This window comes from Zingiber officinale, chromosome 11A (assembly GCF_018446385.1).
Source record: "Zingiber officinale cultivar Zhangliang chromosome 11A, Zo_v1.1, whole genome shotgun sequence".
Taxonomy (NCBI): Eukaryota; Viridiplantae; Streptophyta; class Magnoliopsida; order Zingiberales; family Zingiberaceae; genus Zingiber; species Zingiber officinale.
The window spans coordinates 15,860,407-15,883,641 of record NC_056006.1 but is presented as its reverse complement, the minus strand read 5'-3'; the positions used below and the strand labels follow the sequence as shown (position 1 = coordinate 15,883,641).

At 38.8% G+C, this 23,235-nt stretch overlaps 1 protein-coding gene across 1 annotated transcript; it reads right to left on the bottom strand.

Annotated features, from left to right (window-relative positions):
- Nucleotides 1–15,639: 15,639 nt before the first annotated feature.
- Nucleotides 15,640–16,953, bottom strand: LOC122031254 (probable aspartic protease At2g35615). Its single transcript, XM_042590389.1, has one exon. The coding sequence runs from the start codon at nucleotides 16,951–16,953 to the stop codon at nucleotides 15,640–15,642; it is 1,314 nt and encodes a 437-aa protein (XP_042446323.1).
- Nucleotides 16,954–23,235: the final 6,282 nt, after the last annotated feature.

Genomic DNA, 23,235 nt, shown 5'->3' with positions numbered 1-23,235 from the left:
GAGTTGTAGATTGCTTTACTTATCGTCTCTTGGTTGCAATTCATTTGCAATGGAGTAGATCTCTAGATTTAGGATGTAGAAAGTAATTGTGATGTGTTGTGATGTATGAACTATGCAATGAAGTGTTTATATCATGATCTATGTGTGTCATGCCTCGTATGTGTTTGACAAAATGTGTGTGAGGTCAATCCATGTAGATGTAGGGTTTAGATCACCATGTAGAGGAAGAATCTTGGATTGTAAGACAATGGGGCCTTGTGACAGAAGGTATCCCTTATTTTCTACGACGTTTCCATGAAGCGGGGATCAACTCTTTATTAGGAAAACTAATTAGAGTTAAGAGGGTTCTCCCAAATTAATGTTAGGAAGTGATTTGTGTAATCTAGGAATGTATGATTGGGGGCCCTTGTGATAGAAGGATAGCCCTATAACCGGACTTCCTAGGTTACCTCTTCTACTTAATTGCATTAATCTACCGTTAGGAAGTGATTTGTATAATCTTAGAACTTGGGTTAAACTGTTCGGTGTGATCTTTGTGGGATTGTACCGGACTTTAGTTAGAACTCCTACATGAGTGTAAGTTTGGAGTTTGTTAGATGAACAATGCATTGGGGCATTAACTAACATCATAACAAAATCGAAATCCTAGTATCTATCATACTTCATTCACTTACGCTCTTTACTATCTCTCTCTCTCTCTTCTCTTTTCCCTTTATTTTTAGCATTTGTGAACCACTTTAGATTGTCTAGATAGTTCACCATACAAAGTTAACTAGTGCTTAATCAACAACCCCTATGAGTTTGATATCTTTTGTATTACTGACGATGTAAGCGTACACTTGCAATTGATAACAATGACATTGACCGAGCTTTCCATATTCACAAAAGTCCTTAGTCAATTAGCTACTGAAGGCTATAAGGATTGATATAATTTGACTCAATGTCTTACAAAGGATTAACTACTTGGATTAGCTACTTAAGGCTATAAGGATTTATTACAATTAGTTAGTTATAGTGTGGCATATATAGAAAGTAGTTTTCTAAGTTGAAGTTAATTAAAACATATCTGTCACGCCCCGGAGGAGTTCCTGTTCAAAGAAATTTCGGCAGCATCCCCCATGTATGACGGACAATCTAAAACTTTCTACATCGCCCTCTGGGCCACATATACCTCGGCCAACACGGCCGGAACAATAATAATAATATAAACAATCACCCACGCAGTTAATAATTTAACAAACTGTAACGGTGATAATATGACTCAAAAACAACCCTACTCAACTACACGCATAAAGCTCAAAACATATTCCTACTCCACAACACTCATAAAACTCAAATCCGACGATAAGATCAACTTACCTCTTCTGCCGTCCAGGCAAGCATGTAGTAAAACAAATCCAAATAAAAACTCATCGACAATGTCTATATAAGATCCAAGTGTATCAAAATAAAACAAGTCTCAACATAGTCTAGTAAAAGACACCAAAAGACACATAAACATCCTCGTGGACTGCAGGAGACTAGCGACTGGAACTCTCTGGACAGCATCAACCTGAAAATAACAACGGAGGAGGGTGTGAGTCCAACACTCAGCGGGTATCAACTGATATGCATAATAAAAGAAATAACAACTAACACTAATCATGCGTACAGTCTCCTGATACAAGAAAAATAAATGCAACTGAGGAATACAGGAGAAAACTGTACTAACCAGGACCAAGGTATAAGGATAATAGGGTCGTCAGACCGAGAGTGTCATAATCCTGTATGCATGTCAAACATATGCATTCATATAAATGCAGCAAGTAAATGCAGCAAAAATAAGCAATAAATGCATCATGCATATGATGCCAATGACAAGGTCACCCCTGACGTCAGTCAACCATCTCACACACAATGGTGAGTCCATGTGGGTAGGGCTGTGACAACCGTGCACTCTGACATCACTTCCCCTGATGAGTGACCAAGTGGACGGGATGATATCGGAGTACACACATACTCCTACCCCAAATCATAAATGGGGGAGCGCAATGCTCTCATCTCCCGGTACACGATGACGGGGAGGAATCTCTGCCGGCTACCACGCTGCGTCACACTACTCATGAGCGGACCAACAGATCCAAACAAAGTCCACCGCCTGCCGGCTACCACACTGCTACACTAAACCAGCGGAGCCAAACAGAGCAGAACTGTCTGTCGGCTACCACGCTGAGTCACCAGACCAATGGAGCCAAACAGCAGATCTGTCACACACCTGTCTGATCTACCACTAACCCATGAGTGGTGGTGTGTACGGATACATGTAACTGGCGATGTGCTTGACAATAATGGAGCGGTCTATCGCACAGCATGCAATCATGCAAGATGATGCATGACACTAAACATGGCAATATCACGAACAACATAACAATAACCATATATATAAACACAAAATGTGTACCACAGGACAAGGAATCAAATCAAAAGGTACATAGATCAGATAGGATATCAAATAAACCCTAGGTCCTGAACATAATATATAACATGGATGTGTCATTACCCCTATAAGCAAGTATGATCAGGTCAATAATAACATGATGTGCATAATAATAAACAAACAAGCATGTAACAGGTCGGGTAGTGATCAACCGAAGCAAATGAGAACATAATCATTGCTATATGTTAAAAACATTATTATGCATATCAAAAGACATAAAGTCAAAGTAACCGCCTCCAATAGGAAAAGTCCAATCGGTCCAAATCCGACGTCGAGATACTAGTCTCGCGTCAAAGTCCTGTGTCAACCGATATACATACATTTATTTCGCTAGAACTCAACGAATAGCTAAATAAGATCTCAACGACCAATAGGATAAGATCCTACTCAACCTACATAAACATCTCTTTCTAACACAACTAACAATCCAAGTCTACAGAACAGATATTCACTGGCCGAAAACACTTACACTGATCTAATCAAAATGGTGATCAAGAAAATAACCAGCTATTCTGTGCTGTGGTGGTTGGAATCCAACAACTTCGGACCAATCGTCCACTGCTATCCAGAAGAAAACAATCCCAACATAAATCAATCAGGAGTTCTTACAGTAAGGTACCAAATTCTACATCGTGGTACAAGTGAACAAGAATTATTACCTAATTCCCCTTTCCTTCTGTGCTGGCAGAAACCCAAAACAGAGACTGGTGGTAATGTGATACCGCAGAGCAGGCCACTCGAGAGGCACAACCGGATGAGGTGGAAGCACGACTGGCCGGAGTCGGTTGCAGACAGGTGACGCCCTATGCTGGTATCCACCAAGGCTGTTGAGTGCACTCGAGTGCTGGCGAATGAACGCTCTATGACGCAAACAAGGGAAAACAGCGCTAGGGCATGACTCAAGGAAGGAAGTGCTGAAATGGTGCCGGCGCTTGGGCACAGGGGATGCGAGAGGAAAGCTAGGGCACAGCAAGGACAGAAACGCCCTCGTGCCGTGGTGGTCGGCGGCGACGAGAGGAGATGGGAGAAGAGGGCGGCGTCGATCGGGCGATGGTGGAAGGAAAGGGTTCGGGAGAGGGATCAAGGAACCAGGGGAGAGGATTCGGGAGGAAAGTGAGAAATAGAAGGGGAGGAGAAGAACCACCTTGAGCGGTTAGGGCACGGGGAGGATGGTGTCGGCGAAGTCTCAGGCACGCGGGGGGAGGAGGCGGAGAAACGAATGAAAGAAAACAAACAAAAGTAAAGGAAAAGAAAATAGGAATAGAAAAATAAAAACTTTTCCTCGCTTAAATGGGTAGCCTAAACAGGCTTTTCCGGACCCCATTTTTATCCCCGTTAACTCGCCCGTACGAGTTTCGAAAAATTCCAAAAAAAATTCCAAAAATTCTGGAAAATTACCTTGTTATTATTTGCCATTTTTCGGTATTTTACATTCTCCCCCACTAATAAAAATTTGGTCCCCAAATTTCGTTATCTATCATCAGCAAATACTAACAACAGATAAAGAGTACAAAATGTTGAACGGTAAATTAAATCACGTACCTCAAGTGAAAAGATGAGGGTATTGAGCTCGGATCAAAAATAGATTACAACATTGTGAACAAGGACAATGGAAACCGATCCAAACAACCTAGGAATACCGAAATCATCAAGTCCATGAAAACATCTAGGGCTTTGTAAGCCTAAATGGTAAAACCTAGAACTCATAATGCCCGTACAACAGGCATACTCAACTATAAGATCCACGACAACAAGTCTGAAATCTGATCACTAGCTACAAATCACCCAAAGAAATAGATCATCGAATGTGAGAGCAACTCTCCATCACAAGAAAAACTACATATGTGGGAGCAACGCTCTACCACAAGAAATCCTCAATATGTGGGAGCAACGCTCCACCACAACCATCCATAACATGTGGGAGCAATGCTCCACCACAACAATCCATAAATACCGCTAAAGCATTGGTAAGCCCAAATGGCATTACCAAAAACTCATAATGGTCGGAATGTGACCACCCTCGTTTAGCAATCAACAGTGGCATGATATGCGAACAACTATCCATGCCAAGGATAATGTCGAACGCGACCATTTCCAGTACTAAAAAAAATCAACCATGAGTATCTATATATATAGATTGCTCTCTTGTTTAATCTAATCTTGGGATTTTATTTGGATTTGTTAAGTCTGAATTAACATGGTCTCTATTAAGTCTGAATTAACCATGACAACCTAACAAATTCATTGACTGAAGACGAACAAATCAACAACACAACAATCCATTTTCTTCATGGATTAATAAACTAGAACCATCAAGTGAAAAAAAAAAAATTAACAGTAGCCTACCATAACCAAATATCAACCTCAATAATTAACGGTTTCAGCTGGCACACAAACCTTACAGTGGCTGCCAATAGAGAGAGAGAGATTTACTACCAATTGTTCAATCAGCATGCCACGCTTCCCGTTAGCCTATGCTAGTGATCTTTCCGAGTCTTATGCATCCCTAGTTGGAATTCCAAATAGCTGATTTTTTCTGAATGTGTGACCTTATGACTTTTAAACTTCAACAGCTACCTAATTCAGACTGCGAGCATTCAAATATGAATGTTGCTGTAATATTCATTATCTGACGTCTTTTGACAAAGTTGGTATCTCATTGCAAACTTGACAGTTGATGTAAATCAAGACAGATATTTACTACTGCTTTGATGTCTTTAACTTAACCCTTGATCACTTATTTTTTGGTGATTGAACGTTAACAGAATAACAGTAGAGTTAGATAAATGAGAATGTTGAGGCTACTTTAAATATAACTACTCAAACTTTGCCAGCAATTATACTGTAGCATTCTTGGAATTGACACTACCTAAGGATGGTAACTAATTGTTTGGCAATGGTTACATGTACAGACTAAACCTGTTCCATTAGGACACTTGACATATTCCAGAATTTGATCCAAACTCACTATTTTGACATGTCATTATCTATATATCTAAGCTTCAAACATGAACATTTGTTTTTGTTTGTTTTGTCCTTTCCTTACAGAATATAAGGTGAGACATGATGCAACTGTAAAATTGTTATTGTGTGATCTTTGACATAGATTCGAGTGTTGAAACCAGTCTCATGTTAAGTAAGGTAAGATTATGTATCATAGGTCATTCCTCATGCAGAATCAACTTCGAGACATACAAGTTGTCATTAGAATACCCTTCATATTCAGTAATTCATTTATCTTGTTTTCTATTCTTTTGGTCCACAATAAGAGAAACATTCCCTCATTACTAAACATATCTCTTATGACCATTAAGGATATCTATACTACCCCAGTATTAAATATAGGTACCAAAATTATAAAATTAATCATACATATTTGCTGTCTGGAGATGTTCCGTCACTGTCCAGTCCCCTTTTACTTCGAAATTCTGTACAAGAAAACCAACGGGAATCTATACAAATCTGAAACGAATACCCGGTTTAACTCGCAAACCCGACTAACCCAAAAATCCAAAACACCAAAAGCAGGTATCCGTAACCCGCTCTGATACCACTAAATTGGTATCAGATAAATCTCGAAAATCCATAACACGAAAATCAAAACAAGTATCGCCAACCTGGCGCTCAGATACCAAATAAATTGGTATCAGGTTATCCCAAATATCCAAAATATGAAAAGAAAGGATCGTATACCTTTGCTCTGATATCAAATAAATTGTCATGTCCGGATGAGTCCCTGTCCGAAGAAATTTCGACAGCATCCCCCCTGTACGGCGGACAATCTGAAACTTTCTACATCGCCCTCTGGGCCACATATACCTCGGCCAACACGGCCGGAACAATAACAATAATATAAACAATCACCCATGCAGTTAATAATTTAACAAACTGTAACAGTGATAATATGACTCAAAAACAACCCTACTCAACTATACCCATAAAGCTCAAAACATATTCCTACTCCACTACACTCGTAAAGCTCAAATCCGACAATAAGATCAACTTACCTCTTCTGTCGTCCAGGCAAGCATGTAGTAAAATAAATCCAAATAAAAACTCATCGACAATGTCTATATAAGATCCAAGTGTATCAAAATAAAACAAGTCTCAACATAGTCTAGTAAAAGACACCAAAAGGCAAATAAACATCCTTGTGGACTGCAGGGGACTAGCTGTATGACCGTTGGGCCGGCTAGAAGGGGGGGTTGAATAGCCCTGCAAAAATCAAAACGCAAACACCTTCTCGAACTCTTAAATTAACACTTGTAAAATAAGAGAAATAAATAAGAGCTGAAAAGTAAAAGGCACGCCGAGATTTACTTGGTTACAACCGGGAAGGTTGTTAATCCAAGAAAGCGTAGCACTAGTATCTCCTTCAGGCGGAGAAGCCTTTTACAGCAATGAAGCGCACAATAGAAGCTTAAAACAGAAAAGCGTACAAGTGTAGAAAGAATGCTTGAGTTCTCAGTTGATTGAAAGCTTCTGGACCAAGGCTATATTTATAGCCTTGGTCGGGGCGCCTGGAAGGGTTCCGGACGCCCTGGGGGGATAAATTTTATCCCCCAACGTTCAGATCGAGTTTTGACTCGATCTGGTGGAAATACTGGGTCCGGGCGCTCCGGACTGTTCCGGGCGCCCCGGACTGTTCCGGGCGCCCCGGAGCCCAAAGTCAACAGCCGTTGACTTTTTCGTCCGGGACCTCTTCTCTGGTTCAGTCCCGCCTCGGTCCGGTTCTTCTCCTCCGGATCCGCTCACTTGGGTGATCTCTGCCATCCGGAAAAGGGCTCACCCGAACCCAACTTCCGGTCTTCTCGAGCGGGCTTCCCTCCGGCTTCTCGTCCCTCGGAATTGCCGCGTGTTTCCTTCTCATCCGCCAGCATACTCATCCGCAGTCTTCGTTCCTCGGTCGTAGACCTTCTCGCTAGCTGCGTCTCTTGCTCTCCGAGCAATCTTCTGCTCCGGCTTTCGTCCCTCGGAACCACCGCGCGCTTCCTTCTCGTCCACCGGTGTACTCTTCCGCAGCACCTCGTCCCTAGGACTGCCGTCCTTCTCGCTAGCTGCATCTTCCGCTCGACTACCTGTGTTCCTAAGCTCCTGCACACTTAGACACAAGGTTAGAAACACACAGGACCTAACTTAACATGTTGATCACACCAAAATAACCTTGGGGTTCCAACAATCTCCCCCTTTTTGGTGTGATCAACCCAAGTTAAGATAGGGTAAAATAGACTTTAAATAAAATTAAGTAACTTAACTTAATTTACAATTTAAGTACAAAAAGATAGAAAAAATTAAATCTATCTACCTCCCCCTAGACTTATACTTTCCCTTCTCCCCCTTTGATCACAAAAAATGGGGTTCCAAGAAAACAATCTAAGGATTAAAGATTTAGTAAATTTGAAAAAATATTTAAAATAAAAAAAATTCTAAGTAATTTGAGCATAAATTTCTAATTTTAGAAAATCTTTTAACTTAAGAAAGAATGATTTTTGAGAATTTTTAAGAACATTTTTTTTAAAAAAAAACAAATGACTAAGTCAAAAAAAAAAAAATTCTAAGTAAATTTCTAAATTGAAATAAAATGTTTTGAATAACCCTTTCTAAAACACTAATTAATTCTTGTATTAATACTTTATTAGTAAGTTAATTAAACATTTATGTCAATATTTTGGCTCCAGGTCGTGGCGAGGCACTAAGCCTTCTTGGTTATTGGAGCAACAACCACTTCCTTGACAAAACCTCATAAAGAAATTCTTTGTTTAATTTTCTCACTTAAAGCGCGAATTTTAATTTTAAAATTAATTTAAGCATGACTTCGGAACCCAATATAGGTTCCAACCTACTGGATTAACCAAAAAATTTTTAGGGACATATTTTCTTGAAATATTCTTAATTTGTCCCGGGTGATATTTAAAGTACCAATTTAAATTATTAAATCTTCTAAAATTAGTTTTAGATGAACATGCATAGTTTTTCAAGTTATCTACTTGAATTTTCAAATCATCATTTTCAAGTTTCAATTGTTCATTTGCTAGTTTTGATTTATCTAATTCTTCTAAGAGACAAGATTTAGCTAGAATTACTTTTAAATTTTTATTTTCACTTTCTAACTTGCAGCAATCTTTTGTTAAAAGTTTAACGAATTTAAACATTTTATCGGGAGGAAGAGATCGTACCTGACTTACTTTGTCGATCTCGTTGTCCGTTTCTCCCCCTGAGCTGCTGCTTCCTTCTGACGTGTCTCCCCCTTCATCGATGCTCTCGATGCTCATTTCGGAAGAGCTTGAAGACTCGCCATCAGTGCGAGTCCGGAGAAAGCTTCGACTTCGATTCGGACGATGTATCGTCCCACGTCGCCTTTAGGGCCTTTCGCTTTGGATAGGCTTCTTACCCTTCTCCTTGTCCTTGTTCTTCACTTGGGGCGTTGTCCTCGACGTGCCCTTCTTCGTCGCATGGTAGCAGTGGATCGTTCTTCTCTTCTTTCCCTACGGATGGTTAGTAGATCCGGATTTACAAAGTTTCTTGAATCTTCTTACCATCATTACCATTTCCTCGCCGTCGAGAGAGGATTCCGACTCTGCCTCGAGGCTTCGAGGGCGACGTTGTTTTTAGGCTCCTTCATTCCCGCACATCTTGACTCATGCACTTCAAATGTTGAAAGAATTCTTCTAATGAAGTCTTTTCTAAATCTTTAGAAATGTAAAATGCATCTACTAGTGATGCCCATTTTGAATTTCTAGGAAGGAATTTAAAGCGTACCTGAGAATCTCGGTTACTTACCTCTTCTCCGAGATTCGTGAGTCCGTGATGATTTCTTTTATTCGGAGTGCATGTACGATTGTCTCGTCTTCCCAAGTCGCAGTGGTGAGTCGATCATGGGCAGATCTCGCCCAATGAGCTTGGCTTGACGTACTCTTCACGCTGAGGAACTTCTCCCAAAGTTCCTTCATGGAGTTATATTTACCGATCTGACTTCTTGAGGCGGAAGGACACTTAGCAGATGGTACTCTACTTTGTCGCCACGAAGTCGGCCCGCTCCTTTTGTCCATTTATCTATTTCCTTGTCCTCCTGGAGCTTCAAAGCCAAATTTCATTGTTAAAAATAATTCAATATCCGTAGTAAGAAATACGTGCATCGGTTTTTTCGTAGCGAAGTCCCCTTCATATTTTGGCGGGTGGATGCTTGGTCCGCCATCGCGTTGTTTCGCTCGGTTAGTCCTCCGGCGCCTCCTCGATATCACTTAGATGACCGTCACGGCTAGAAGGGGGTCAATAGCCCGAAAAATCAAAACGCAAACACCCTTCTCGAACTCTTAAACTAACACTTGTAAAATAAGAGAAATAAATAAAAGCGAAAAGAAACAACGAGATTTACTTGGTTACAACCGAAGGTTGTTAATCCAAGAAAGCGAAGACTAGTATCTCCTTCAGGAGAAGCCTAGAAAACAGAAGCTTAAACAGAAAAGCGTACAAGTGTAGAAAGAATGCTTGAGTTCTCGATTGATTAAGCTTCGGACCAAGGCTATAGTTATAGCTTGGTCGTATGCCCGAAGGGTTCCGGCGCCGGGGATAAATTTTATCCTGACGCTCGATCGAGTTTGACTCGATCCGTGAAATATCGGTCCGGCGCCGGAGGGTTCCGGCGCCTGCCTCCGGCGCCCGAGCCCAAAGTCAACACCATTGACTTTTTGTCGGACCTCTTCTGCAGTTCGATCCGCCTCGGTCCGGTTCTTCTCCTCAGGTGGGTGATCTCTACCATCCGGAAAAGGGCTCACCCAACCCAACTTCCGGCCTTCTCGAGCGGGCTTCCCTCCTCCCTCGGAATCACGCGTGTTTCCTTCTCGTCCGCCAAGATACTCATCGCCCGTCGGCTCCTCCTCTGCCGACCTTCTCGCTAGCTCTGTCTCTTGCTCCTCGAGCGCTTTCGTCCCTCGGAACCACCGCGCTTCCTTCTCGTCCACCGGTGTACTCATCGTGTGCCGTCCTTCTCGCTAGCTGCGTCTTCCGCTCGACTACCTGTGTTCCTAAGCTCCTGCACACTTAGACACAAGGTTAGAAACACACAGGACCTAACTTAACATGTTGATCACACCAAAACAACCTTGGGGTTCCAACACTAGCGACTGGAACTCTCTGGACAGCATCAACCTGAAAATAACAACGGAGGAGGGTGTGAGTCCAACACTCAGCGGGTATCAACTGATATGCATAATAAAGGAAATAACAACTAACACTAATCATGCGTACAGTCTCCTGATACAAGAAGGATAAATGCAACTGAGGAATATAGGAGAAAACTGTACTAACCAGGACCAAGGTATAAGGATAATAGGGTCGTCAGACCGAGAGTGTCATAATCCTGTATGCATGTCAAACATATGCATCCATATAAATGCAGCAAGTAAATGCAACAAACACAAGCAATAAATGCATCATGCATATGATGCCAATGACATGGTCACCCCTGACGTCAGTCAGCCATTTCACACACAATGGTGAGTCCGAGTGGGTAGGGCTGTGACAACCGTGCACTCTGACATCACTGCCCCTGATGAGTGACCGAGTGGACGGGATGCTGTCGGAGTACACATATACTCCTACCCCAAATCATAAATGGGGAGCGTAATGCTATCATCTCTCGGTACACGATAATGGGGAGGAATCTCTGTCGGCTACCATGCTGCGTCACACTACCCATGAGCGGACCAACGGAACCAAACAAAGTCCACCGCCTGCCAGCTACCACGCTACTACACTAAACCAGCGGAGCCAAACAGAGCAGAACTGTCTGCCGGCTACCACGCTGAGTCACCATACCAACGGAGCCAAACAGCAGATCTGTCACACACTTGTCTGATCTACCACTAATCCATGAGTGGTGGTGTGTACGGATACATATAACTGGCGATGTGCTCGACAATAATGGAACGGTCTATCGCACAGCATGCAATCATGCAAGATGATGCATGACACTAAACATGACAATATCACGAACAACATAACAATAACCATATATATAAACACAAAACGTGTACCACAGGACAAGGAATCAAATCAAAAGGTACACAGATCAGATAGGATATCAAATAAACCCTAGGTCCTGAACATAATATATAACATGGATATGTCACTACCCCTATAAGCATGTATAATCAGGTCAATAATAACATGATGTGCATAACAATAAACAAACAAGCATGTAACAGGTCGGGTAGTTCAACCGAAGCAAATGAGAACATAATTATTGCTATATGTTAAAAACATTATTATGCATATCAAAAGACATAAAGTCAAAGTACCCGCCTCCAATAGGAAAAGTCCAATCGGTCCAAATCCGACGTCGAGATACTCGTCTCGCGTCAAAGTCCTGTGTCAACCGATATACATACATTTATTTAGCTAGAACTCAACGAATAGCTAAATAAAATCTCAATAACCAATAGGATAAGATCCTACTCAACCTACATAAACATCTCTTTCTAACACAACTAACAATCCAAGTCTACAGAACAGAAATTCACTGGCCGAAAACACTTACACTGATCTAATCAAAATGGTGATCAAGAAAATAACCAGCTATTATGTGCTGTGGTGGCTGGAATCCAACAACTTCGGACCAATCGTCCACTGCTATCCAGAAGAAAACAATCCCAACATAAATCAATCAGGAGTTCTTACAGTAAGATACCAAATTCTACATCGTGGTACAAGTGAACAAGAATTATTACCTAATTCCCCTTTCCTTCTGTGCTGGCAGAAACCCAAAACAGAGACTGGTGGTAATGTGATACCGCAGAGCAGGCCACTCGAGAGGCACAACCGGATGAGGTGGAAGCACGACTGGCCGGAGTCGGTTTCAGACAGGCGACGCTCTATGCTGGTATCCACCAAGGCTGTGGAGTGCACTCGAGTGTTGGCGAATGAATGCTCTATGACGCAAACAAGGGAAAACAGCGCTAGGGCACGACTCAAGGAAGGAAGTGTTGAAATGGTGCCGGTGCTTGGGCACAGGGGAGGCGAGAGGAAAGCTAGGGCACAGCAAGGACAGAAATGCCCTTGCTTCGGCGTCGACAGCGGCACTAGGGCTTCACCTGGCGACTCAGAGAAGGAGATGGGCTGAGTAGGAGCGGCACCGTCGATCAGTGGCGTCGGACTGGGGTGGTCACCGATCGGGCGGCGCCGGCAGTGAAATGAGGAGTCGGCGTCTGCGTCGGCCAGGGGAGAGGATTCGGGAGGAAAGTGAGAAATAGAAGGGGAGGAGAAGAACCGCCTTGAGCGGTTAGGGCACGGGGAGGATGGTGTCGGCGAAGTCTCGGGCACGCGGGGGGAGGAGGCGGAGAAACAAATGAAAGAAAACAAACAAAAGAAAAGGAAAAGAAAATAGGAAAAGAAAAATAAAAACTTTTCGTTACTTAAATGGGTAGCCTTAACAGGCTTTTCCGGACCCCGTTTTTATTCTCGTTAACTCGCCCGTACGAGCTCCGAAAAATTCTTAAAATATTTCCAAAAATTTCGAAAAATTCCCTTATTATTATTCGCCATTTTTCGATATTTTACATATCTTTGATCAACCATGTTATAATAAAAATTAAATAGATTGACAATATTGTCTATTGAAAAGAAAATAGTTCAATATTTTGATTATACAAATTTAATTGATATTTTTATAACCAAAACAACAAGACTTGTTATATTTAAATGATTATTGTTAATATTTATTTATCTTTTTATTTGATTATATTTTATAATATTAAATTTTATTTAACTCCATATTTTACTTTACATTTGCAAGCTCATTAACAAATGACACCAATATGCATTATACTTTTGTAACTAAAATAAAAGGAAGAAATATTATATTAAATAATTATTTGTAACATTTACTTTTTTATTATATTTTAAAATATTCACGTTATTAACTCTTTATTTTACTATATATTTGTAGGTTCGCTAAAAAAAATTTATGCATTATACTTTTGTAACTAAAATAAAAGGAAGAAATATTATATTAAATAATTATTTGTAACATTTACTTTTTTATTATATTTTAAAATATTCATGTTATTAACTCTTTATTTTACTCTATATTTGTAGGTTCACTAAAAAAAGTTTGATCGCGCATTTAAAGAAGGATCATATTTTGAAGTGTAGATGATTTTTAAGCTAAAATTGTAATAAAACATTTTAAAGGAACACTTTTTATTGAAGTTCGACTTTGATCATCAAAATCTCAAGTACAACACTGAGAATATTTTAATCGTCTTCAAGTCAAAGATCGGCCTTAAACTCGATTCCTACCAATAAAGAAGACGAAGAATCTAAGGATTTATTAATCAATATTCAAATTCTATTGATTAATTAATTAATCTATTAATTAATCTTTTTGACATAATTAATTCTCAATTATTAATTCTATCGACAATTTATTCTCATAGATAAATATTAAATAATTAGATTGTAATAAATATTGAATTACTTGATTAAATAATTCATATCTAGATAACTCATCTGTTAATTAAGTTATCCAAATTAATTTATAGGTTAACAACTTAATAAATCAACTAAGCTTAGTTAATTAATTTATGAGATAGATTTATTTCAATTGATTATATAATCCAAACCATTCATCGAAATAATATATTTGACTTAATTACGAATTAACCATCTATCAGTAAATGATAAATCATTAATTTTTAATAATTAATCATTTAATTAATCAACAAACCAAAATTTAATTAATTAAATACTTAATTCATTAATAATGATTAATCCTAAGTTAGATTAATCTCCTGAATAAATCCTTATTAATTAATTGATTAATCTATTAAATGGACAATCACAACTTTAATTATTCAATTTCACTGATTACATCAAATAAATTACGTAATTGTAAGCGGATCCGAAAATGCTGACTATCAGGATGGGTCTTTATGTGCACTTCTCTGATTTATCCAAATGAATGGAGAACTTTCGTAAAACCAAACCAATCAACAGATTAATTAACCCGAAGGCTTGGATACTTAAAAAAATAAATAATTGTCCATTCAATTAATACTATAATTAATATTAGTCAATCAACACTATATTCCTTTAATTAATGAAAATCAACTATTAGTTTTTACCTCGCTGGTGATGCCTCTGTTAGGGAGGTTAGTTTCACGTCTAAGAAGGAAGGGTGGATGTAGGATCGTCGACGGCTACGTCAACGACTATGAAAACATGGGGTTGAGGGCACAGTAGGGAAAAGAAGGTGGCCACGGGACATGCCGGACTTCGGGTCCACTCGAGGTGGTCAACGGAGATTTCCGATGGCAGCCAGCACCAGGTCGGACGAGCGGGCGGACGACGCCACGAACGCATGGGGTGAGGGAAGAGACACGGTCTTCGAGGGGATAAAAGAGAAACTTATGTTTAGGAAATTAAACTTAAAATTAATTGAATCAATTAATTCCAATTTTAAATAGCATAGATATCCATCCCAATGAAATCTTCAAAAATTCATATAAAATCTAGAAAAATTTTAATTTTTTTTAATTCATATAAATCTATTTCCTTCTAAATTATCCCTTATATTAATTATATTATTTTTCTTAAATAATTTTATTATCTCAAATTTTAATAGTTTTAAATCTTTATTTATATCGTGGTAGGAAAGAGTCTTATAGAGATCAGAGCTTTCAGACCAATCTGTTATTTTCTAGTATGTTACTAGTGAATGGCTTTGTTGATATGGGATTAACAAAATAGAGAGAATTTTTTATTATGAGGAAATATTCTATAAAGTAAAATTCATTTATTTTTTTGTGCATTAACATCTTATAGATGAGTTGACTATCAATAATCGAAATAAAAGTGTGTGAGTCATTATTCATCCTCTCTAACACTCTCAATAGTTGGATATGGAACTCGAATGACCTAAATATAAAATTCCAAACACCTCCTAGTATTTAGAAATAAAATTAATTTGTGTCATTTAAAAGAGATAGATAGAAAGGAAATTATATTCAATCAAACTACTCCTAGTCAATTAAATTATCTAATTAAATAATTAAAAAAAATTTAAAAAAAATGCACATTTCCTTTTATTGAAATTCCATGATTTATGACCATAAATATAAATTTGAATGCTCAACTTAGCACATCAAATACAAAATACATGCTTATTAGGGTTTGTATAACTCAGTGCACTTTTTCTCTATAATGGTCAACTCCATTTTATCTAGATCATGTCCAACCAAAACATCTTGCATCATAATATTCCCAAAGACTTGTACACCTCTCCTTTCTACTATCACCATGCATTTCACATGCCGATCAAACCACCTAAACAGGTTTTCAGGCCTCACCCTGAAGTTCCCCAATGTCCCATCAAATGAGAACCACAACCCTGGCAACAACTCCTCTTGCTCTGTCGAGAACACATTGAAGCACAATTTCAATGGGCCCGTCTCCACGGTCGGCAAGCTAATGTAATTTGTCAATTCCAACACCAACCGGTCCACCACTTCAGTGTCCAGTATGGTCATGACGCTGCCAGAGTCGAAGATGATGTTGCCGGCCCTCAACTTGGACCTCGTAGGAAGGAAGATGTCGAACTCATCTGGGATTGAGATGGCGTTAAGTTGCACGGCGTAGAAGTTATCTTGCGTCATGAGCGGTGTGACCATTGTCGTTCCGGTGATCGTCCGTTTACCGCGCCCCAAGAAGAGCCTGCTGGCATCTCCCCCATCGAACATGTCCAGGCAATAGGAGAAGTAGTTGCTGATGTACTTAGGTGCGAGCTGATGGATCAAAGATGGCGAATTGGGGCCCAACCCAATGGAGCTACCAGGGTCATCAATTCTGGTGTGCAAGGACCGAGAGTTGCAACCAAATAAAATATTTGGAATGAAGGTAATTTGGTTCGTATCTAATGAGGTGAAACTCAAGGTTTCCGAGGAGAAAATTCCGTCGATGTTGGAGCCGTCGCTGTAGGTGGCATGGTACCGGCACGTCTTATCTGTATTGCAACGACCCATTCTAAAGCTGTTGCACTCATCAGAATAGCAAGATAGCTTCTTGTAGGAGAGGGATGCATTAGGAAAGAATAGGGCGCCGGATAAGTTGAAGCATTGGCAGCCAGCGCAGTCAACCCAGTTTAGGTAGCTGCCGGTGTCGACGATGCCCAATACAGATTGCGTATTTGGCGTGCCTATGCCGAACCTCATCATGAATTCCCCGCCATTGTATTCCAAGCCGAGCTCTATGTCGAAGGAGGTATTCATGTCGATGCGCTTGTCAAAGTAGCTAGCTCGGTCAACCGAGCGAACGACGGCGGCCTGCAGCTGATCAAAGGGTGTCATCGAGCTGTTGTACAGTGGCGACTTGGGAGAGTCACGGTGGACCAGCTCGACGTCGAAGACAGTGTCCTGAGAGAAAAGGGATGGCACGAAGGAGATTAGTAGGAGGAGGCGGAAGATGGTACTAATGGCTGCCATTGCGATAATATTAACGAAGATATATACATTTTCAATTGGGTGCGTGAATTTATAGAGAGATTCAATGGAAAAATAAAGAAGTTTAATCAATGGGAATTAATGATAAATCGATTATTCAATAAAAGTTGGAAGGAAGTTAGATATATTTGGAATTGCATTTAACTTAAAAATATAATTCTGAGAGGAATTGGAAATTAATGGGAGCTAGGCATCTCATCAATTCAATTAATGGTCCAAATCAATTTTGAAATGGGAAAAAATATATCTTTAATTTTTTATTATATAATTAATTGATTATGAAAGGAACCTTCCGACTAATTGATATTTATTTGGAAGGAACTTGCTCCTATTCCAAGTTTAGTTAAATTATTTTGATTGTATTTGATGCATTCAAGTGGAGCGTGTCTCCATGTTATTTTCTCATTGCGGGCAATGGAGCTTCCTCTGATAATGTGTACTGGCCTGATACTTACTAGATATTTACCGGTCAACTTCCATTATCGAATGATGCTCCTATATAGATCAATACGTATGATAAGTGGTGGAACCGAATTCAATAAATAAAAAAAATTAATACAACACAAAATAAAATTATTCAACTTTAAAAACTCAAAAATATTTTTAAAATATAAATTAATTTTTTTTAAAACAAAATCAAACATTAATGTAGGTGGATTTTCACAATCCATAATCTTAAATTTTAAATTTAAGGAACTAAAAACTAATTTAAATTTAAAAATTTTGACCTTAGCCCTTAGTTAAGTCTAGTTGAAACAATGATCCATCGATCCTTATAGTTTATCTATGATTCAAAGTAAAAAAAATCAATTGTGATCTTACTTTCTCATGATATTTAGCATTGCTACATATGAGACCTCCATTCCAAATTAAATAATCATCGTAATTAGAAACATAATAAAACAAAGTTTATATTTTACAACTCTCTTTCAATTAATGAAATATGAATTTTAATTAATGAAACATGAAAGAATAAAGGAATAACTTACTTCCCTTGTTGTTTGTGGTTAGGCAAAGGAATAAAAGAGCTGCTTGTAAAGAAATTCTCGCTAGAAAAAAAGAAAAAAGAAGACTGTTGTTTTTTTTGAAAACAGAGAAGAGAAGAGAAGAGATGGAAGAAGCGAGGAGAGCTTCAACTTCTTCGTTATCTTCCTTGATTAGATTCAGTGAGCTTGGCAATGACACAAAGAGAGCAAAGAAAGATAAAACAAGGTTATTCTTGCGATGCCAACAAAATCCTAGAAAATACGATGATATGGGTTACGATAAGTGGATCCCTGGTAGCAACGATGAAACAGAGTAATAGAACAAGGAAGGTCAAAAAGAGCAGGAAAAAGGTACAATGGCACACTCGGGGAGTAAAAAACAACTAGATATAATGGGCTGCCCGAAAAAAGGTCTGACCAGGTAAGAGTGTTACCTTACGCTCTGCAAACGGAAATCGGTCGCGCGCAATAGACCGGCCGAGCACACGAGTTCAGCAAGCAAAGATCGGTCGAGTATAAATAGTCGGCCGAATATAGAAGTACTTAGCTCTATGTAAAACGAAGATACATCGCGTGCAGCAAGTAAAGACCGACCGAGTAGGTAGAGACTGGACGAGCACGCGAGTTCGACAGGCAAAGATCGGCCGAGTCTAAATAGTCGGCCGAATATAGAAGTACTTAGCTCTATGCAAAACGAAGATACTGTTGGATCGTGAAACGTCGATAGAGGGGGGGAGGGTGAATATCGATTCGAAAAATAACGAGTATAAACGCAGTGGAATAAAAATTGGACACGATGAATTTTACTTCGTTCGGAGCCTGTGACGACTCCTACTCGAAGGCCCGTACTCCGTGAGTACTTTCGTTGGGCAATTACTAGCAGTTCGAAAATGATTACAATTTAAGGTACAGTAATGCTAGCAAAATAAGGAAAATACCGACAAGAATTAAGAACAGAAAAGGAGTATATCGTCGGATCTTCGTTAGCGTCGCAGGAGCGCAGAGCAGTAGAGCAGGCAGTCTGAGAGTTCTGAGTTTATTCTGATCTCTGCCTCCGCCCCATCTTTTATATGAAGCTCGGGGCACCCTGCATCCCTTCCAGGCGCCCTAGATCCCTTCCAGGCGCCCTGGTGAGACGTGGCAAGTCCAACCAGTGAGCTCCAAGTGGTGACGCGCGGTCAGGATATTTTTTGCCTCAAGGGCACCCGGGTGCCTCCCGGGCGCCCAGACCTCCGGACACCCGGATCCCCTCCGGGCGCCCGGACCACCTTTTTCCAGCGAACAACTTTCCTGCAAAACAAGGTTAATCCGAGACAAAATAGATCCTGCAAAACAAAGTGTTAGCATAATTAAAGTTCAACAAAGTAACAACAAAGAGTATGACTTAGATTCCTTCTTTCCGAGACCGGAATCTAGTCACGATCTCGACTTAGATATCCGAAATGGATCTAAGCCGGATCGACGCCTAATGTTCCCTTCCCGGGAACGCGTCCTCGCAGTCACTCCCCTCCAGTGACTTACCTCACTTACCTGCCAGACGTCCGGTCAGCCCTTCGACCCGTCTGGACTTCTCGCCAGCTATCCAGTCAGCCCATCGACCTAGCTGGACTTCTCGCCAAGCGTCCGGTCAGCCCGTTGACCCGCTTGGACTTCTCGCCAGCTATCCGGTCAGCCCGTCGACCTAGCTGGGCTTCGTGCCAGACATCCGGTCAGCCCGTCGACCTGTCTGGACTTCTCCTGCACACTCAATCAAAGTGTCAGACAACACCAAACTAACTTAACCTGATTTGTCATTCATCAAAACCTGGGTTAAATCGTTAGTACTAACCGCACCAACAATCTCCCCCTTTTTGATGGAATGACAACCTGGTTAAGTTAGTGAAACCATATGCAAGAAACATGCATTTATGTGGTTTTTAAGTTAGTTTGAATTTTTAGTTTGGTTCAGCTAACTTAACCACCTAACCCTCCCCTTTTGACATTCATCAAAAAATAAGCATGGATTAAGTAAACATAGACTTCAGACAAAGTAAAAATAATGTCAAGTTAATCTGGGGGAGTTTAAACTTTTGAAAACTTTTAGCTTTTATAAAAATAGCTAAGTTTAGATAGTCTAATTTTCAAACATAAGTATATAAGTTCTAAATTTCAAGATTAAGTTTTAAATTTTCAAAACACGTTTCAACTTTGAAATGCTTTTCAAACATAAGTGTTCAAAATCAAAATTCCAAAACGAAGTTTGAAAAATCTATTTTTCAAAACTGATTGAAATTTATATTTCAACACTAAGTTTGTAAAAGATTCAATTTTCAAAATTGAGGAAAATGATTTTGAGAAGCTTAGTTTGTAAACTTAAGTTTTGAAAAAAACTAATTTCCACAATTTTTCAATAACAAAGTAATTTTTTTTTAAACTAATTTTTTGCAAAATTTAACTTTCAAATTAAGTACAATCAAATTTTGAGAACTAGATTTAATTTTCAAAACTAAGTTAAATCTAAAAATCAATTTTCAATAAAAAGTGAAACCCAACACAACTTATTGTATACGAGTTAGTTTGCAAACATAGTTTTAAAATATTCACAGTAGATAAAGGAGTTTTAAAATGATTTTGTAAAATTCTTTTTCAGAAATAATTTTAAGTTGTATTTCTCCCCCTGAACCTGACATTAAATTAAATGTCTAACCAGTTTGTTACTGACTGACTTATCAAGAGATAGCAGCTTTCACTTGGTTAGTCAAGTTAAGGTCAACCTTAGCTTGATTAATATATATTTTGTATTTAACGCCCAGACTTATGTCGATGCACTGAAATAAGCATCTTAAGTCTTAGGCAAATGGCCTATGCATCTCACCCCTTTCTATGTTTGTCAAACACACGCAAGGTAAGCCTAGGGTTTTGGTGAGATGCTCAAAACTAGTCCTGTGGGTACATGTTCTCTAAGGATTTTGAACTAGTCTAAGGCTAAAACTTTATTTGAAAATCTAAAAAAAAGGAAAGTTTTAAAAATGACACATGTTTGAACCTATGAGTTGAAACCAATCATTTTTGAAAATATTTTTGAAATTCGAAACTCCTAGTCTATTAGACACATTCCTAGTTTTCTACGTAAATGACTAAATTCATTTTCAGGGAGTGGTTTAGTGAATATGTCAGCTAAGTTTGACTTGGACTCAACGAATTTGAGCTCAATGTCACCCTTAGTAACATGATCCCTGATAAAGTGGTGCCTGATTTCAATGTGTTTGGTTCTTGAATGATGCACTGGATTTTTTGTTAGATTTATTGAGCTAATATTGTCAATTAAAACTTTTACATTTGTGATTTTTAAGTTGAAATCCTTTAAGGTGTGCATCATCCATAATAATTGGGCTACACATTCTCCTATGGCTATGTATTCTGACTCAGTTGTAGATAGTGCAACACAATGTTGCTTTCTACTAAACCAGCTAACAAGTGATGGGCCTAGTAGTTGACATCCACCACTTGTGTTTTTGCGGTCTAATTTGCATCCAGCATAATCTGAATCAGAATATCCTATTAATTCAAAGTCACTGGTCCTAGGATACCAAATTCCTACGTTTGTTGTTCCCTTAAGATATCTAAAAATCCTTTTGACTTGAGTCAAATGGGATTCTTTAGCACAGGTTTGGTATCTTGCACACATACTAACTGCAAATAAGATATCAGGTCGGCTTGCAGTTAAGTAGAGTAGACTGCCTATTGCACTTCTATAATACTTTAGATCTACTGGTTTTCCATTTAGGTCATTGTCTAAGATTGTGTTTACTGCCATGGGTATTTTTATTTCTTTTGTATTTTCCATTCTGAATTTTTTAAGTAATTCTTTAGTGTATTTATGTTGATAAATGTAATTTCCTTCATTTGTTTGTTTAATTTGTAATCCTAGAAAATATGTCAATTTTCCTACTAAACTCATTTCAAATTCTTGTTCCATTAGGTTGATAAATTCTTCTAAAAAGTCTGAGTTAGTTGAACCAAATATTATATCATCTACATATATTTGTGCTATAAATATGTCATTTTTTAGTAATTTAACAAACAAGGTTGGGTCAATTTGACCTTGGTTGAATCCTTTGGATGTTAGGTAAGATGTTAGCCTTTCATACCATGCCCTAGGTGTTTGTTTAAGTCCATATAATGCTTTCTTTAATTTAAAAACATAATCAAGATGTTCTAGATTTTCAAATCCAGGAGGCTGACCTACATAAACTTCTTCTTTTATTAGTCCATTGAGAAAGGCTGATTTAACATCCATTTTATAGTTTGAATCCCTTATGGGCTGCATAACTTAGTAGCATTCTAATGGATTCTAATCTGGCTACTGGGGCATAGGTTTCATCGTAGTCAAGTCCTTCAACTTGACTGAACCCTTTAGCAACTAGCCTAGCTTTATTCCTAGTAATTTCCCCAGATTCACTTAATTTGTTTCTAAATACCCATTTGTTTCTATTATTTTCTTATCTTTAGGTGGTGGTACTATATCCCAAACTTCATTACGCTCAAATTGAGCTAGTTCCTCTTGCATAGCAATGATCTAATCTGGATCAAGTAGGGATTCAGCTACAGTTTTGGGTTCAATTTTTGAAATCAGGGAAATTTGACTTAGGTTCCTAAAGGATGATCTGGTCTGAACCCTTAGGTCTGGGTCACCAATTATTTGATCAGTTGGATGGTTAGGGTTGATTCTTATAGTTCTAGGAGGTTGATTTGCTTGAGTGTGTTCATCTTCTTCATGATCTAGGGATTGATTGGTTTCTTTAGAATTATTATTTTCAATAGGTTGAAGTTAAGTTTGTTCTTGGGTTTCTTCAAATTTTACATTTGTGGTTTCCTCGATTTTTAGCGTAATTTTATTATATATTCTGTAACCCCTACTGTTTAGAGAATATCCTACAAAAATTCCATTTTCTACTTTAGATGTAAATTTTCCTAAGTGTTCTCTAGTATTTAAGATGTAGGCTGGACACCCAAATACCTTAAAATATTTTATGTTGGGTTGTTTGTTATAAAATATTTCAAAGAAAGTTTTATTATGTCTTTTATTTAATGTTGTTCTATTTTGCACATAGCAGGCTGTACTTACAGCTTTTGCCCAAAAATATTTAGGTAGGTTATATTCATTTAACATAGTTCTAGAGGCTTCTAGTAAGGTTCTATTTTTTCTTTCTACAATTCCATTTTGTTGGGGGGTTTTAGGACATGAAAATTCATGATGGTAGCCACTCTCAAGACAGAACTTGTTGAAATTATGATT

Bases quoted from the DNA above. Each gene is read 5' to 3' on its own strand.
- LOC122031254 (XM_042590389.1), bottom strand. From the start codon at position 16,953: ATGGCAGCCATTAGTACCATCTTCCGCCTCCTCCTACTAATCTCCTTC.